This window comes from Candoia aspera, chromosome 5 (genome assembly GCF_035149785.1).
Source record: "Candoia aspera isolate rCanAsp1 chromosome 5, rCanAsp1.hap2, whole genome shotgun sequence".
Taxonomy (NCBI): domain Eukaryota; kingdom Metazoa; phylum Chordata; class Lepidosauria; order Squamata; family Boidae; genus Candoia; species Candoia aspera.
In genome coordinates, this window is record NC_086157.1 from 52769338 (window position 1) to 52783032 (window position 13695).

Sequence of the window (13695 nt, forward strand, 5' to 3'; positions counted from 1 at the left end):
GGTCTGCAGGAACTGTCCAGGCAATTTCATAGCAGGGGAACTGGTACCTAGGGCAGTCAGACTCTATGCTGTTGGGGGTTTTAAAGATGAACACCAACACCTTTAATTCTGTCTGAGAGGCAGTTGGTAATCCTTTCATATATTTCACTATAGTCATGCGTCTTGTACCAGTTAGCAGCATGCCACTACATGTTGTACAAATTGCAATTTCCATACACTTTTCAAGAGTAGGCCTGTCTAAAGTATGTTGCAGTAGTCAATATGGCCTGGAAGCAAGGCCAGGATATTGGTGCAAAGTCCAACCAGCTTTGGAAGGGTTACGGTTGATATAATAGTTCTGCAATGTAATGTAATGGATGTAATGTAATAGATGCCAGCATCTGTCCTTGCTCTTTTAGAGAAAGTGCAACCGCCTCTGAAACAATTTTTACCCCAATAGCTGAGTTCAGTTTTCATTTTACTGTCTTGTTTGAATTTAATTTCAGTTTGTTTTCCAACACCTCTACCAAATTAGGCCCTATTATTTTTGGAGCTAAATAGTTGGGGCAAGTAGAATTTTATCACCTGTGACTGATATCTTATCTGGGATATATTCTGCTAGGCATCTCCTCTATTTATCCAAAATTTAAACTCATGCTGAACTAAAAAAAAAAAAATGCTTCTCGGATATTAAATAAAATGCACAAAATTAATTCTGCATTGTGTTCAACTATATCTGTCATGATCTTTAAAAGAATATTTTCCCTATAAAGAAAAATTCCATTTAACTTTTTTCATTTGTCATTATTATGTTTGAGAAAGGAAAATGAACTTCTCTCTTGTTGGTTACTCAAATTAGAGGCAGTAATTTAATCAATTAATTTGTCACAATTTGTGTTCATTTCATGTGTTGTTTTCATTTATTTTCATTCATTTAGCACCTTTCTCTTTTCTACAAAACCAATCTCGATATAATTAAGTGTACTGTGATAAATATCATATGCATAGAGATAAAAACATTAACAAGACAGAAGCTTCTCCATACTTATTTCTGTAACTTACCATGTAATTTGACTTTATATTTACAACTGCATACCCCAAGAGGTGGCTAAGACTGTTACCAACCAATCACTGAAGTGGAGTAAGAATAAGGACACTTTTTCACACAAAAAGTGACAATATTGTTCTGTAAATGCTTGATGGACAGGGGCCTAGTTTTCAGCTAAGACTTATCTGATTTTTTGCCCTCCTTATCTGTAAAAATCTAATATTACTGACAGCAGAATTATTATTAAGGCACTTTAAGAGAATTAAGAGATAGCTATTGGAATAAGAAATGTCATCTCTCTTCTTTCAGTCCACAAAGATTCCCATATAGTGAAAGATTATGGCATAATAGTCATCTTGGCCTAGAAGCAATAATGGAAACATGAGGACTGGCAAAAAAAAAGTGGCATCTTGTATCAGATGGTAAACTGGGTCATTTACAATTTGAGAATGCTGTTGAACTTCCAGGTCCAGAGAATCTACTATCATATCAATCTGTTTGTTATAGGAATGAGGTCCTCAGAGGGAGAACACGACACCCCATTCCCAACCTGATTGCTGGGCAATGAAGAAAGAGAATAAATTCCTGAGAGGCATCATATCATAATCATTGGCCACTAAGTGGTTCAACAGTACTAAGGAGGACCTTCAGTAAGGAAGGAAAAAAAAAAAAACTCAGGAAGATGCAGCAGAGTTGTTAGACTCGTACTTCAACATAGTAGCTGCCCTGAATAAAAATAAGGGAGTTACAATAGTTTCTGAATACAATGCCCTAAGGATTCCCTCCCAAAGGTTAGATGCAAACCAGACAATCAACTGCAATAAGTTTGTTTGGTAAGTGCCTGATAGTGCTTACAAGAGACCAGTGCATGATGCTTTCCAAGGCAAAAAAAAAAGGCTTACAAACTTTCGAGGGAATTCGGCTTTTTACTGTTGGCATTCCAGAAATGAACCTTTTAGAGCTACATGGTCTAAGTATATAGCCACCAGAAAGGGGCAAAAATGTCATGACAAACAACTTTAAAAAGGGAAATAAATTTGAGAAGAGTTAGATAATTTCTGTACTACAAGTAGTACAGAAAAAAAGAAATAAATAAGTGTTTGGCATTCTGAGTAATGTGAGCATTCCGAATTTTCCCTGCCCCAGTGGCATCATTCAATTGGTTTTGTTTCCTGAAGGCACTATGATTGTATATGGCAGGAAAACCTTTGTGTATATATTATATATATTCATGTATAAGACCATCTGTGAATAATCCAACCATCTCATTTTTAACCAAAATACCATGAAAAATATGCCCCCTGCAGATTACCTGATCCTCTAAATTTTCATATATTTAACTTTCATAATTGTCTTACCTGTAGCTAATCCATGGGTTATCCATTTTTCATGATATTTTGGTTAAAAATTCGAGGGTCATATGGGGTATATGGGTACTTTTAAAAAGTATGACCATATATACTTGCAGATAAGCCTATCCCGGGATAAGGTGAACCCAATTCGGGGGGGGGGGGAAGTATTTTGGCATCTAAAACTCTTGGCTAATCTGCAAGTATATATGGTATGTACAGTATATGCATATTATTTTCCATGCAAGCAAATACCCTGAAAAGTCCTGGTTCCAGAGGGTCAAAAGCATCAAAATGGCAGTTCTACTGGGCAATCAAAGTACCACCCCTTGCGTGTGACAAGCTTAGAAGGCAGTGTTTTCTTCCAAATACCTCAAGTATCTTGTTATACTTAATAGAAGTGGAACATGGTTAAAATGGATATTTCAAACAGAAATAAAAAATAATAAAAATAAATAATTACAAAATCTTTAAATATCTAAGTAAGTGTTTATGACTGCATCATTGTATTTTGTACTACTTTCTATAAAGAAACAATTGATTTTGGAATGGATTGCACAATCTATACCTAAATCTTTAGAAAAAACATCCAAATAAAACATTACCTTAATATCAAAAGTTCCAGGTTGATCCACTTGATTGTATAGTACTAACTGGTCTTTGATGGGAGTAAGCCACAATCTTAGCTGACTTAACTGTTGTTCAAATTGATTCAAGTTATTTAACATACATTCAATTTCTTTCTCTTTCTCAGGCAGATCTTTAGATACCTTTAAAATATCAGAAATTCTTTTGTAAGATAAAACTGTAGCTCAGACATACAATATAGCAACAATGTAACAAAACAGTTTTCTCTACAAAATACGTATATTTAGTATACAATATAGATTTCAATTAGGATTATGCATTTTATTATTTATACACAAACACACACTATCTATCTCAGCTGATGGGATGATTGAGATATTATGAGAGACTGGGAGGAAAAGGTTACATGTAGTCCTTGGTTAATGACCATTTGTTTAGCGACTATTCAATGTTAGAACAGTACTGAACTAGGAGGCTTACATCTGGGTATTGAAGTTGTGGCCATTACAGCATCCCCACAGTCATGTGATCACAATTCAGGTTCTTGGCAACCAACTTGCAATTATGACTGTCACAGCATCCCATGGTCACATGATTGCCATTTGTGAACTTCACTTCTGGCTTCCAATGAGTAAAGTCTATGGGGAAGCCAGCAGGAAGTCACAAATGGTGATCATGTAACATTGGGCCTAACAACCATGCAGGATTTGCTTAACAACTACAACTTGAACTGCTGGAACTGCTGTTGTAAGTCAGCACCGTCACATGACATCACATTTTACAAGCACGTCACTTAGTGATGGAGTTCCCAGCCCCAATTACCGTAGTTAACCAACGACTACCTTGTAATTGTTTCTACTTGCTATGTTTGTAACAAAATTAGATTATGAACATATTCTTCAGAATTCATGTAACTAAAAATATCTACAATTAGAGATCCTCAGGATTTCTGAAAACCTTTCTCTCTCTCATTTAAGATATATATAATATAGGTACAGATCAAACTTTCTAAATGTGACTGTTGATAGAATAATAATATAGAATAATAATAGGTCATGTCACGCTATACTCACATCTAAAATTAAGTTCCATTGATAGAATTTACCTAGGAAAGGACATATTAAGGGGTAGATTATAACATATTAGTTCTAAATATACTTAATGTATGGCTTGGTTCACACATCCTCATCCTGAACTATAGATTATTTTAAGAATGTATTCTATATTTTTATTAAACATTAGCAACTTGAGATCTTTAAAGATTCTCAGATGAATACCAACTGGTAAGAAGATGATGAGAGAATTAAACTTGTGCCAGTTCCACTTATACTTAACAAACAAAAAGCAAATAAGAAATTAAGCATTAAATTACAAAATATAGATTTTGCTGAGCTCATACGGTATTACAGATTTAGAAGTGATATTCTTTTCAAATGAAGCCTGCTTTGGCATTTCAGACCGGTCATGGCCTGCAAAGAGATGTACTAGGCAGAGATTAAAGAGAGGAAAATACCCAATCGCTTATTGACATGACCCTGGTGAAAGTATTCTAAATGAATTTAATAATTCTGCAAGCAAAGAATCTCTAATCTATACACAATCTCTTCCTAGAAATATACTGATAAATGTCTGCTTCCTATATATTTTTTTCTTAAATTTCTTTTACAGCTTTTAAAATTCAATGCAATTTAATGTATATTTTAAGATGATATATCACAAAAGAATGTGGTATGGTGCCAAAATACTTTATCTCTACATCAATTCAACAATTCATCACATATAAAAGTTACTATGTAAAAATAACATCAGTACTTCAAATGTCTAGCAGTTTCTAACAGTCCTTCTACAATGTGTAAACATTCTATCACAATATATGGCCCTCAGTTGAAATTATTTTTTAGGTAAGAAGGTACTTCATATTTTGAGACTAACATCTTTTGAGAGTTTAAACATGCTTTTCCACCAAACTCCTGAAACTGTTCTAGTATGAAAAATATTCTTACTGCTGCTTTGAGTTCATCACTGAGAAAAAAAAAGCCATCTAAATGTCCATTTAGAATGCCAGTGGCATTTCCACCTTTCAAGAGCTGAATCTATTCTAGATTTTAACCCAGGAGCCTTGTCAGCTTGTTTTATTTTTGTACTGTGTTTTTCAGACTTTACAATATAGATATACAACATGGTTTTTATATGTTCATGTATTTTTATTTCTCATTTGTTAACTTAATTTCTGTGAATAGGATTTACCATACAATTTTATTAATAACTTTTTCAGTTCATAATAGTCATTGGGTAAAGAATATGATTGGTAGGAAAACTAATGCCACATTTGCATGAGTAATTTCAAAAGGACTTTCAAAATGTTATCTTTCTGAAATGCATAGTACTAGATGTGACAAGTGCAGCTCTGCTTGGATAGGTCATCATTATTTATTTATTATTAGTACTCATATGCCTTTCCAGTCAACACAATGGGAAAAAAACCTAGTGGTTTATTATTTTAGCTGCAATTTGCAGACTTTTCAGCTGATGGTTTATGATCTCTATTCTTCACTACAATACCTCGGCATATAGGCTAAAGAATAAAGTATATTAAATACCTAATCCAAGCTTGTTTTCAAGGTGAAAAACTTCAGAAACTGTTAAGATTTATCCCCTCTTCCCCATACCAATCCTATGTTATCTTTGTTATTATTTCTTTACTGTTAATTTGCTTATTTAGCACACTGATGTAACACCATCCTATGACAGTACATTATTTTTCCCACCCAGTGGCTTCATATAAGCAATACGGCACTGGAATGATCAAGAGAAATGCACAACTATCTATCTGTCTATCAACATTTGAACTGCAAGGTGTAGCCAGAGAATAATAAGATGGAACTGTCATAACTTTACTTACTATTCTACCTTATGTTAACTCTAATCTCTACTATAAAGAGTGCTGTGGCAGACTAATGGCTGTGATATTGACACCTCCAGTTAAAATGAAAGTCAAGGAAAAGAGCAAAGAAAAATCTCTGTTTAAACGTTTGGAGACATTCTGCCAAACCCAGAATGTAGAGTTTGATGGACATATAGTCAGAACTCCTTACAAGGTAATGTCATATATTAACTGTAGTTAGAATACATAATGATTGGATAATACATCTCCTCTCACTTACAAAATGTATTGCGTAATCCTTTAAAGAATGTATTAACACAACAAAAAGTGGGAAATATCAGCACATTATACAATATAATTGAAAATGGGTTCATATTGAAAGTATCTGAGTGAATGTATTCTATCTGATAATGAGTCTAAATGGAAAATGGAAAAAAATTCCTTATGTAATTCCTTTCAGGCAATGGTAATTATTGTTAAATATAGGCTGATTGTATACTGTTTAACAGAAAATTAAACCACAGATACAAAAATATACATAAATAGATTACAGGTTACTTAACAATTGTAATTTTGTTATAAATATTTCTTGTTATTATATGCATGATTGTCTGTTTCTGTGCTTTAGCTAAGGTATCATCTCATTGTGTTTGACTCCTGCATGATCAAATGGTTGACATTTTAAGTAGTAATATTATGGAGTATTTCTAAGGACAAGTCTAATCTCTCTTACTCCTTCCAATATCCAGCTCTCACTACCATACAATACCACTAAAAATGTTTGAATTATTCTGATCTTTGTCATAGAACCATCCTTCTCCTTATGGTCTTCTGTTAGTTCCACCTTCTTCCTAGGATTCATCTGGTATTTACATGGTTTACATTAGCTTTGTTTTCAACATATTTAACACTAGATCAGATTTTTTCCACTTTCTTCTTCATTTACCTCATAATAAACTCTTGTAAGTTTTCATGATTTTGAGCTAATATAATTACATTATTTGCTTATCTCATATTACTAGTGTTTCAGCCTGCAACCATCATTCAGGTACCATCTCTTCCAATACTGCAGAAGAATAATCAAATGTTCTGGGATACCCATTGGCCTTAATATATTTAGCATGACCTACACAATCAAAGGTGTTATTGTAATCATGAATGTAAAAATAAATCCCTTTATTTTCTCTCCTTTATCCATCTTAAAATTAGCTAACTGATCTCATTCCCTTCTGCTTTTCCAAAACTGCCTCTATATTCTTCATGAGGGGTTCTTAAGTGAAAATTTGGCTTCATTTTTTTTTTTTTCTTTTTGGTGCCTTTGAGTCAGCGTTAACTCCTGGTGACTGTCTGGACTAGTCCTTGCAGTTTTCTTGGCAAGGTTTTTCAGAAGTGGTTTGCCATTGCCTTCTTCCTAGGGCTGAGAGAGAATGACTGGCCCAAGGTCACCCAGCTAGCTTTGTGCCTAAGGCAGGATTAGAACTCATGATCTCCTGCTTTCTAGCCCAGTGCCTTAACCACTACACCAAACTGTCTCTCAGTTGAGGAATCATGAGGAGTTAATGGAATGATAAATCAGTTTGTTGTTGTTTATTCGTTTAGTCGCTTCCGACTCTTCGTGACTTCATGGACCAGCCCACGCCAGAGCTTCCTGTCGGTCGTCAACACCCCCAGCTCCCCCAGGGACAAGTCCGTCACCTCTAGAATATCATCCATCCATCTTGCCCTTGGTCGACCCCTCTTCCTTTTGCCTTCCACTCTCCCTAGCATCAGCATCTTCTCCAGGGTGTCCTGTCTTCTCATTATGTGGCCAAAGTATTTCAGTTTTGCCTTTAATATCATTCCCTCAAGTGAGCAGTCTGGCTTGATTTCCTGGAGGATGGACTGGTTGGATCTTCTTGCAGTCCAAGGCACTCTCAGAATTTTCCTCCAACACCACAGTTCAAAAGCATCGATCTTCCTTCGCTCAGCCTTCCTTATGGTCCAGCTCTCGCAGCCATATGTTACTATGGAGAACACCATTGCTTTAACTATGCGGGCCTTTGTTGTCAGTGTGATGTCTCTGCTCTTAACTATTTTATCGAGATTTGTCATTGCTCTTCTCCCAAGGATTAAGCGTCTTCTGATTTCCTGACTGCAGTCAGCATCTGCAGTAATCTTTGCACCTAGGAATACAAAGTCTTTCACTGCTTCTACATTTTCTCCCTCTATTTGCCAGTTATCAATCAAGCTGGTTGCCATAATCTTGGTTTTTTTGAGGTTTAGCTGCAAACCAGCTTTTGCACTTTCTTCTTTCACCTTCATCATAAGGCTCCTCAGTTCCTCTTCACTTTCAGCCATCAAAGTGGTATCATCTGCATATCTGAGATTGTTAATGTTTCTTCCAGAGATTTTAACTCCAGCCTTGGATTCCTCAAGGCCAACTTGTCGCATGATGTGTTCTGCATACAAGTTGAATAGGTAGGGTGAGAGTATACAGCCCTGCCGTACTCCTTTCCCAATCTTAAACCAGTCTGTTGTTCCGTGGTCTGTTCTTACTGTTGCTACTTGGTCGTTATACAGATTCTTCAGGAGGCATACAAGATGACTTGGTATCCCCATAACACTAAGAACTTTCCACAATTTGTTATGGTCCACACAGTCAAAGGCTTTAGAATAGTCAATAAAACAGAAATAGATGTTTTTCTGAAACTCCCTGGCTTTTTCCATTATCCAGCGGATATTGGCAATTTGGTCTCTAGTTCCTCTGCCTTTTCTAAACCCAGCTTGTACATCTGGCAATTCTCGCTCCATGAACTGCTGAAGTCTACCTTGCAGGATCTTGAGCATTACCTTACTGGCATGTGAAATGAGTGCCACTGTTCGATAGTTTGAACATTCTTTAGTGTTCCCCTTTTTTGGTATGGGGATATAAGTTGATTTTTTCCAGTCTGATGGCCATTCTTGTGTTTTCCAAATTTGCTGGCATATAGCATGCATTACCTTGACAGCATCATCTTGCAAGATTTTGAACAGTTCAGCTGGGATGCCGTTGTCTCCTGTTGCCTTGTTATTAGCAATGCTTCTTAAGGCCCACTCAACCTCACTCTTCAGGATGTCTGGCTCTAGCTCACCGACCACACCGTCAAAGCTATCCCCGATATTGTTATCCTTCCTATACAGGTTTTCTGTATATTCTTGCCACCTTTTCTTGATCTCTTCTTCTTCTGTTAGGTCCTTGCCATCTTTGTTTTTGATCATACCCATTTTGGCCTGGAATTTACCTCCAATGTTTCTAATTTTCTGGAAGAGGTCTCTTGTCCTTCCTATTCTATTGTCTTCTTCCACTTCCGCGCATTGCTTGTTTAAAAATAATTCCTTATCTCTTCTGGCTAACCTCTGGAATTTTGCATTTAATTGGGCATATCTCCCCCTATCACTGTTGCCTTTTGCTTTCCTTCTTTCTTGGGCTACTTCTAGTGTCTCAGCAGACAGCCATTTTGCCTTCTTGGTTTTCTCTTTCTTTGGGATGTATTTTGTTGCCGCCTCCTGAACAATGCTGCCAACTTCTGTCCGGAGTTCTTCCGGGACCCTATCTACTAAGTCCAGTCCCTTAAATCGATTCTTCACCTCCACTGCATATTCCTTAGGAATACTAGTGAGCTCATATCTAGCTGATCTGTGGGTCTTCCCTAATCTCTTTAGTCTGATCCTAAATTGTGCAAGAAGAAGTTCGTGATCTGAACTACAGTCAGCTCCAGGCCTTGTTTTTACCGACTGTACAGATGTCCGCCACCTTTGGCTGCAAAGGATGTAATCAATCTGATTTCGGTGTTGTCCATCTGGTGAAGTCCATGTATAAAGCCGTCTCTTAGGTTGTTGGAAGAGAGTGTTTGTTATGCAGAGTGAATTGTCTTGGCAAAATTCTATCAGCCTGTGTCCTGCTTCGTTTTGTTCTCCCAGGCCATACTTACCTGTAATTCGAGGTGTCATTTGACTGCCCACCTTAGCATTCCAGTCTCCTGTGATGAAAATAACATCTCTTTTAGGCGTGTTGTCCAGTAGGTGCTGCAGATCCTCATAGAACTGCTCTACTTCAGCTTCTTCAGCATTTGTGGTTGGGGCGTATATTTGGATCACTGTGATGTTAGATGGCTTGCCCTGAATTCGAATTGAGATCATTCTGTCGTTTTTTGGGTTGTATCCAAGCACTGCTTTAGCCACTTTACTATTAATTATGAAGGCTACTCCATTTCTTCTGTGGTCCTCTTGTCCGCAGTAGTAGATCTGGTGGTCATTTGATGTGAAGTGGCCCATTCCAGTCCATTTCAGTTCACTGACGCCCAGAATGTCTATCTTTAATCTTGACATCTCACCAATAACCACATCCAATTTGCCCTGGCTCATAGATCTTACATTCCAGGTTCCGATGGTGTGTTGATGCTTAGAACATCGGATTCGCCGTTCACCACCAGCACCGTCGGCCGCTAGCCGTCCTTTCGGCTTTGAGCTAGCTGCGTCATCACGTCTGGGGCTAGTTGAGCTCATCCTCTGTTCCTCCCCAGTAGCATTTTGACCATCTTCCGACCTGGGGGTCTCATCTTCCGATGGTATACCGACATATCTCTGGTTGTACTGATCCATTTAGTTTTCACGGCAAGAATACTGAGGTGGGTTGCCATTACCTTCCCCAGGGATCGCATTTAGTCTGACCTCTCTGTCATGACCTTCCCGTCTTGGGTGGCCCTTCACGGTTTAGCTCATGGCATCATTGAGGTGCTCAAGCTCCAGCACCACGACAAGGTAACGATCCTTTGCTGAAGGATAAATCAGAGGTGTATGAAATATTCAGGTGAAACCTTTATACATGAAATAGCTGTGTCCCAAGCTCCAAGATGGAAAATACTCTTCTGAATCTTACGACCGAAGTTTGTTTTGTGACTTGTGATAAGTTATTATTTTGTTTTAAGTAAATCCTAGCCAGTACAATAGCAGGGAATGGTCCTGTCTCTGTTACCCCATATTAGACTGGGTGGAATAATATTTGGTATGGGTGTGAGAGTGCTGGGACAAAGCAGCAACTATTAAAAATTTGGCTGGGGGTTTAAAAAATTCTTGATTGCTCTGCCATTTCTTTGGAGCAAAGAGAATAATATTGATTGGAATCACATGACTGCCTTCCTGCCTGGTAGGTAAGTCGTCGCTTTTTGTATTTTTAATTGTTTGCTATGATGAGGAATTTACAGTTCATCGGAGATAAATGAAGGTAAAAGGCAGAAAAGGAATGCAAAGTTGTATCATTGCTGCTGATATGATATGTTCTGAATGGAAATATTCCTACCAGCACCATGTTAATGGCTGGGTCAGAGCTTGGGAGTGCTTGCTTTTGTTTCCTATGGATGATTTTTTTAAAAGTTTTGATTTGTAAAGCTTGGGGTAGTGATTTATTTTTCTTGCTGTTTTAATATTAATATTATTATTTAGACAAGACTAAAGCAGCAGCCCTTCCTTCCTTCCTTCCTTCCTTCCTTCCCCACAGCACACAGATAGGCACACAATGCCAGAATTTGCAACATACTAATTAGCTATTGCTGCTTTAGTCCTGTGAGACAAGCAGGCTGATAACTGTCATTGAAACTTCCCTAACATGGGAACTTTCTATGTTAAATGAAGATTTATAATGATGTTTTAATTAATAAATAATTCCCTTGATATTTTTATATGGATTCTTAAGTAGCAATCTTGTGGCTCCTAAAAGCAGGAGGTGGGTGCTTGGTTTGAGTTCCCATTGTTTTCTAAGATTGGAAGACAAACCATTTTATACTCTGTTCCATTGGAAAACAGCCACTTTAGAATATCTAACCCTATCTATCATCTATCCATCCATCCATCCATCTATCTTGAATGTTCTGAAGTTACATATTTTATCATTTGCTTTCCAGAAAAAAACCAAAAATCTGTTAAAACATTTTCTTGTAAATATTTATACTGAATTTAAGCATGGATAAATATAAATTGTAGGATTAGAAAATCAGTATCGAAAATCAGTGGGATTAAGAACATAGAAACAAAGAATACCATGCATTCTACCCAGAAGTTACCTCTTATGATTCAGTCATGTAAATATGAATTTACCTAGCATTACTGTTGACAAAGAAAATACTGTTGTTTGGTTTTACAAGTATCCCAGCTTGCCTGCAGCAAGAATTTCTGTTGATATGAGACCTTGGTAGAAGAACAACAGTTGATAAAGACCTTGTCTCTTCAGTCAATGTCAATTTCCCTGACATTTCAAGGGACTGTCATTGATCCTTCTGCCATGAACCCATAGTTCCTAATATATGATTTAGCGTAAATCATTTTACAGACTTAATATAAGTCATGTTACAGATCACTAATGTCAGACATTGTGAAAGTGCCTCTTACTTTTTTGAGTAGAACCATAATTCAATTTTACTGGCATAATGTCTTTCATTTAAATGTCTTAGCCATTTAAAAAATGATTAAAGTTAAAATTTACATGATGTTGATACATTTTAATTTGGCCATAATATTTGATACAGAGTGTTATGTGGATGTTTATATAAAGCATAAAATCCCCCTATTCTTCACAGAATAGTGACTTGTATTTTTCATTGTCAAGCAATGTATTTTGGCAAAAGCTTTCTCAAGCAATAATACAGACAGACCTTATCATACTATCTATCCAATGCTATATTATCTAGATATTTCCATTGTTTAGCAATAATGAGTTTAGATGCTAAACATAGAAATCTGCTTTTTTTTTTTACTTTGCAATTTTTTGTTCTAACCAAACATATGTAGGAAATCTAACTTTGGAGAAAACTCGATCTTTTGTTTTATAAAACATGATTCTAAAAACGTGAAACTTTTATCACATTCCCATCAAGATGAAAGAATGCCCCCTTCAGTTTACATCATTGCTAACAATTCACTGAATATTTATTATAGATATATATGACATTCTTGCCTCTTAAGAATCTGATAAAAGTCAGTATTCTAGGTCCCAAAAAGTTGTCCCCCAGCCATGACTATGTAGTACCTCAACAATCACCAACTTAAACATTCTGAAAGATCAGTTATATAACATGATGAAATAGGATTCTGGCTAAATGCACAACATATAATGACAGATAAAGTATGCCACATAAAATTACTATTCCGTAAGCAGGAAGACTTTTTTCCAGCTAATTAGAACACTTTCTAAACAGAAGTCACTTTTTCTCCTGAGATATCCTGACATATGGTGCATGTCCATGGCATGCAACCAAATCTCAGATAAGTTATTCATCACATTTTTCTGGGTGGATGTAAAAAATACCCAGAAAAGTGGTAACAGCTGAACTAGGCAATCCTCACACTGATTAGTACTCTCTCAAGCAGAATTTTCCTAATTTGATAGGTTCCTTCAATTTTTTAAAACATGATATTTAAAAAGGTTGGGTTTTGTTTTTGTTTGTACAAAGTAGGTGCATATGCATACGCATAATAATTTTCAGTACTTTAAAGACATTACAAGGTATTAGTTTTTTTCTGAACAAATTATGCTGCTAAAATAAATTATTAATCAGAAATTCATATGTGCCTCGCTTTGTTTTTGTTTTTAAAAGTATGTGCATGTGCATATGCTTTATGATAATTTTCAGTACTTATAAAATCATGAGGTATTAGATTTTTCTGAACAAATTATGCTGCTAACAGAATAACAACAACAACTAATGCCCCATGTGATGGCAATCTGACAGAAGTCAATAGGCCTCTTTACCTTGCTATTTCCTTAATCCAAATCCCTTCTGAAACTGCTATTTGTTCTCAAACATAAATAACCAGTACAGACTCAAGACAAATTC

At 36.3% G+C, this 13695-nt stretch overlaps 1 protein-coding gene across 4 annotated transcripts in view; it reads right to left on the minus strand.

The window, feature by feature from the left end:
• DMD (dystrophin) overlaps positions 1–13695 on the minus strand; it is an 895878-nt gene that overhangs the window by 256332 nt on the left and 625851 nt on the right. For all 4 annotated transcript variants that reach the window (XR_010068066.1, XM_063305215.1, XM_063305211.1 and 1 more), the window contains one exon: positions 2982–3146. Coding sequence is in view for 3 of the 4 variants with exons in the window: in XM_063305215.1 (XP_063161285.1) it covers positions 2982–3146 (165 nt within the window). In the remaining variant the exon portion in view is untranslated. The remainder of the gene's footprint in view (positions 1–2981; positions 3147–13695) is intronic.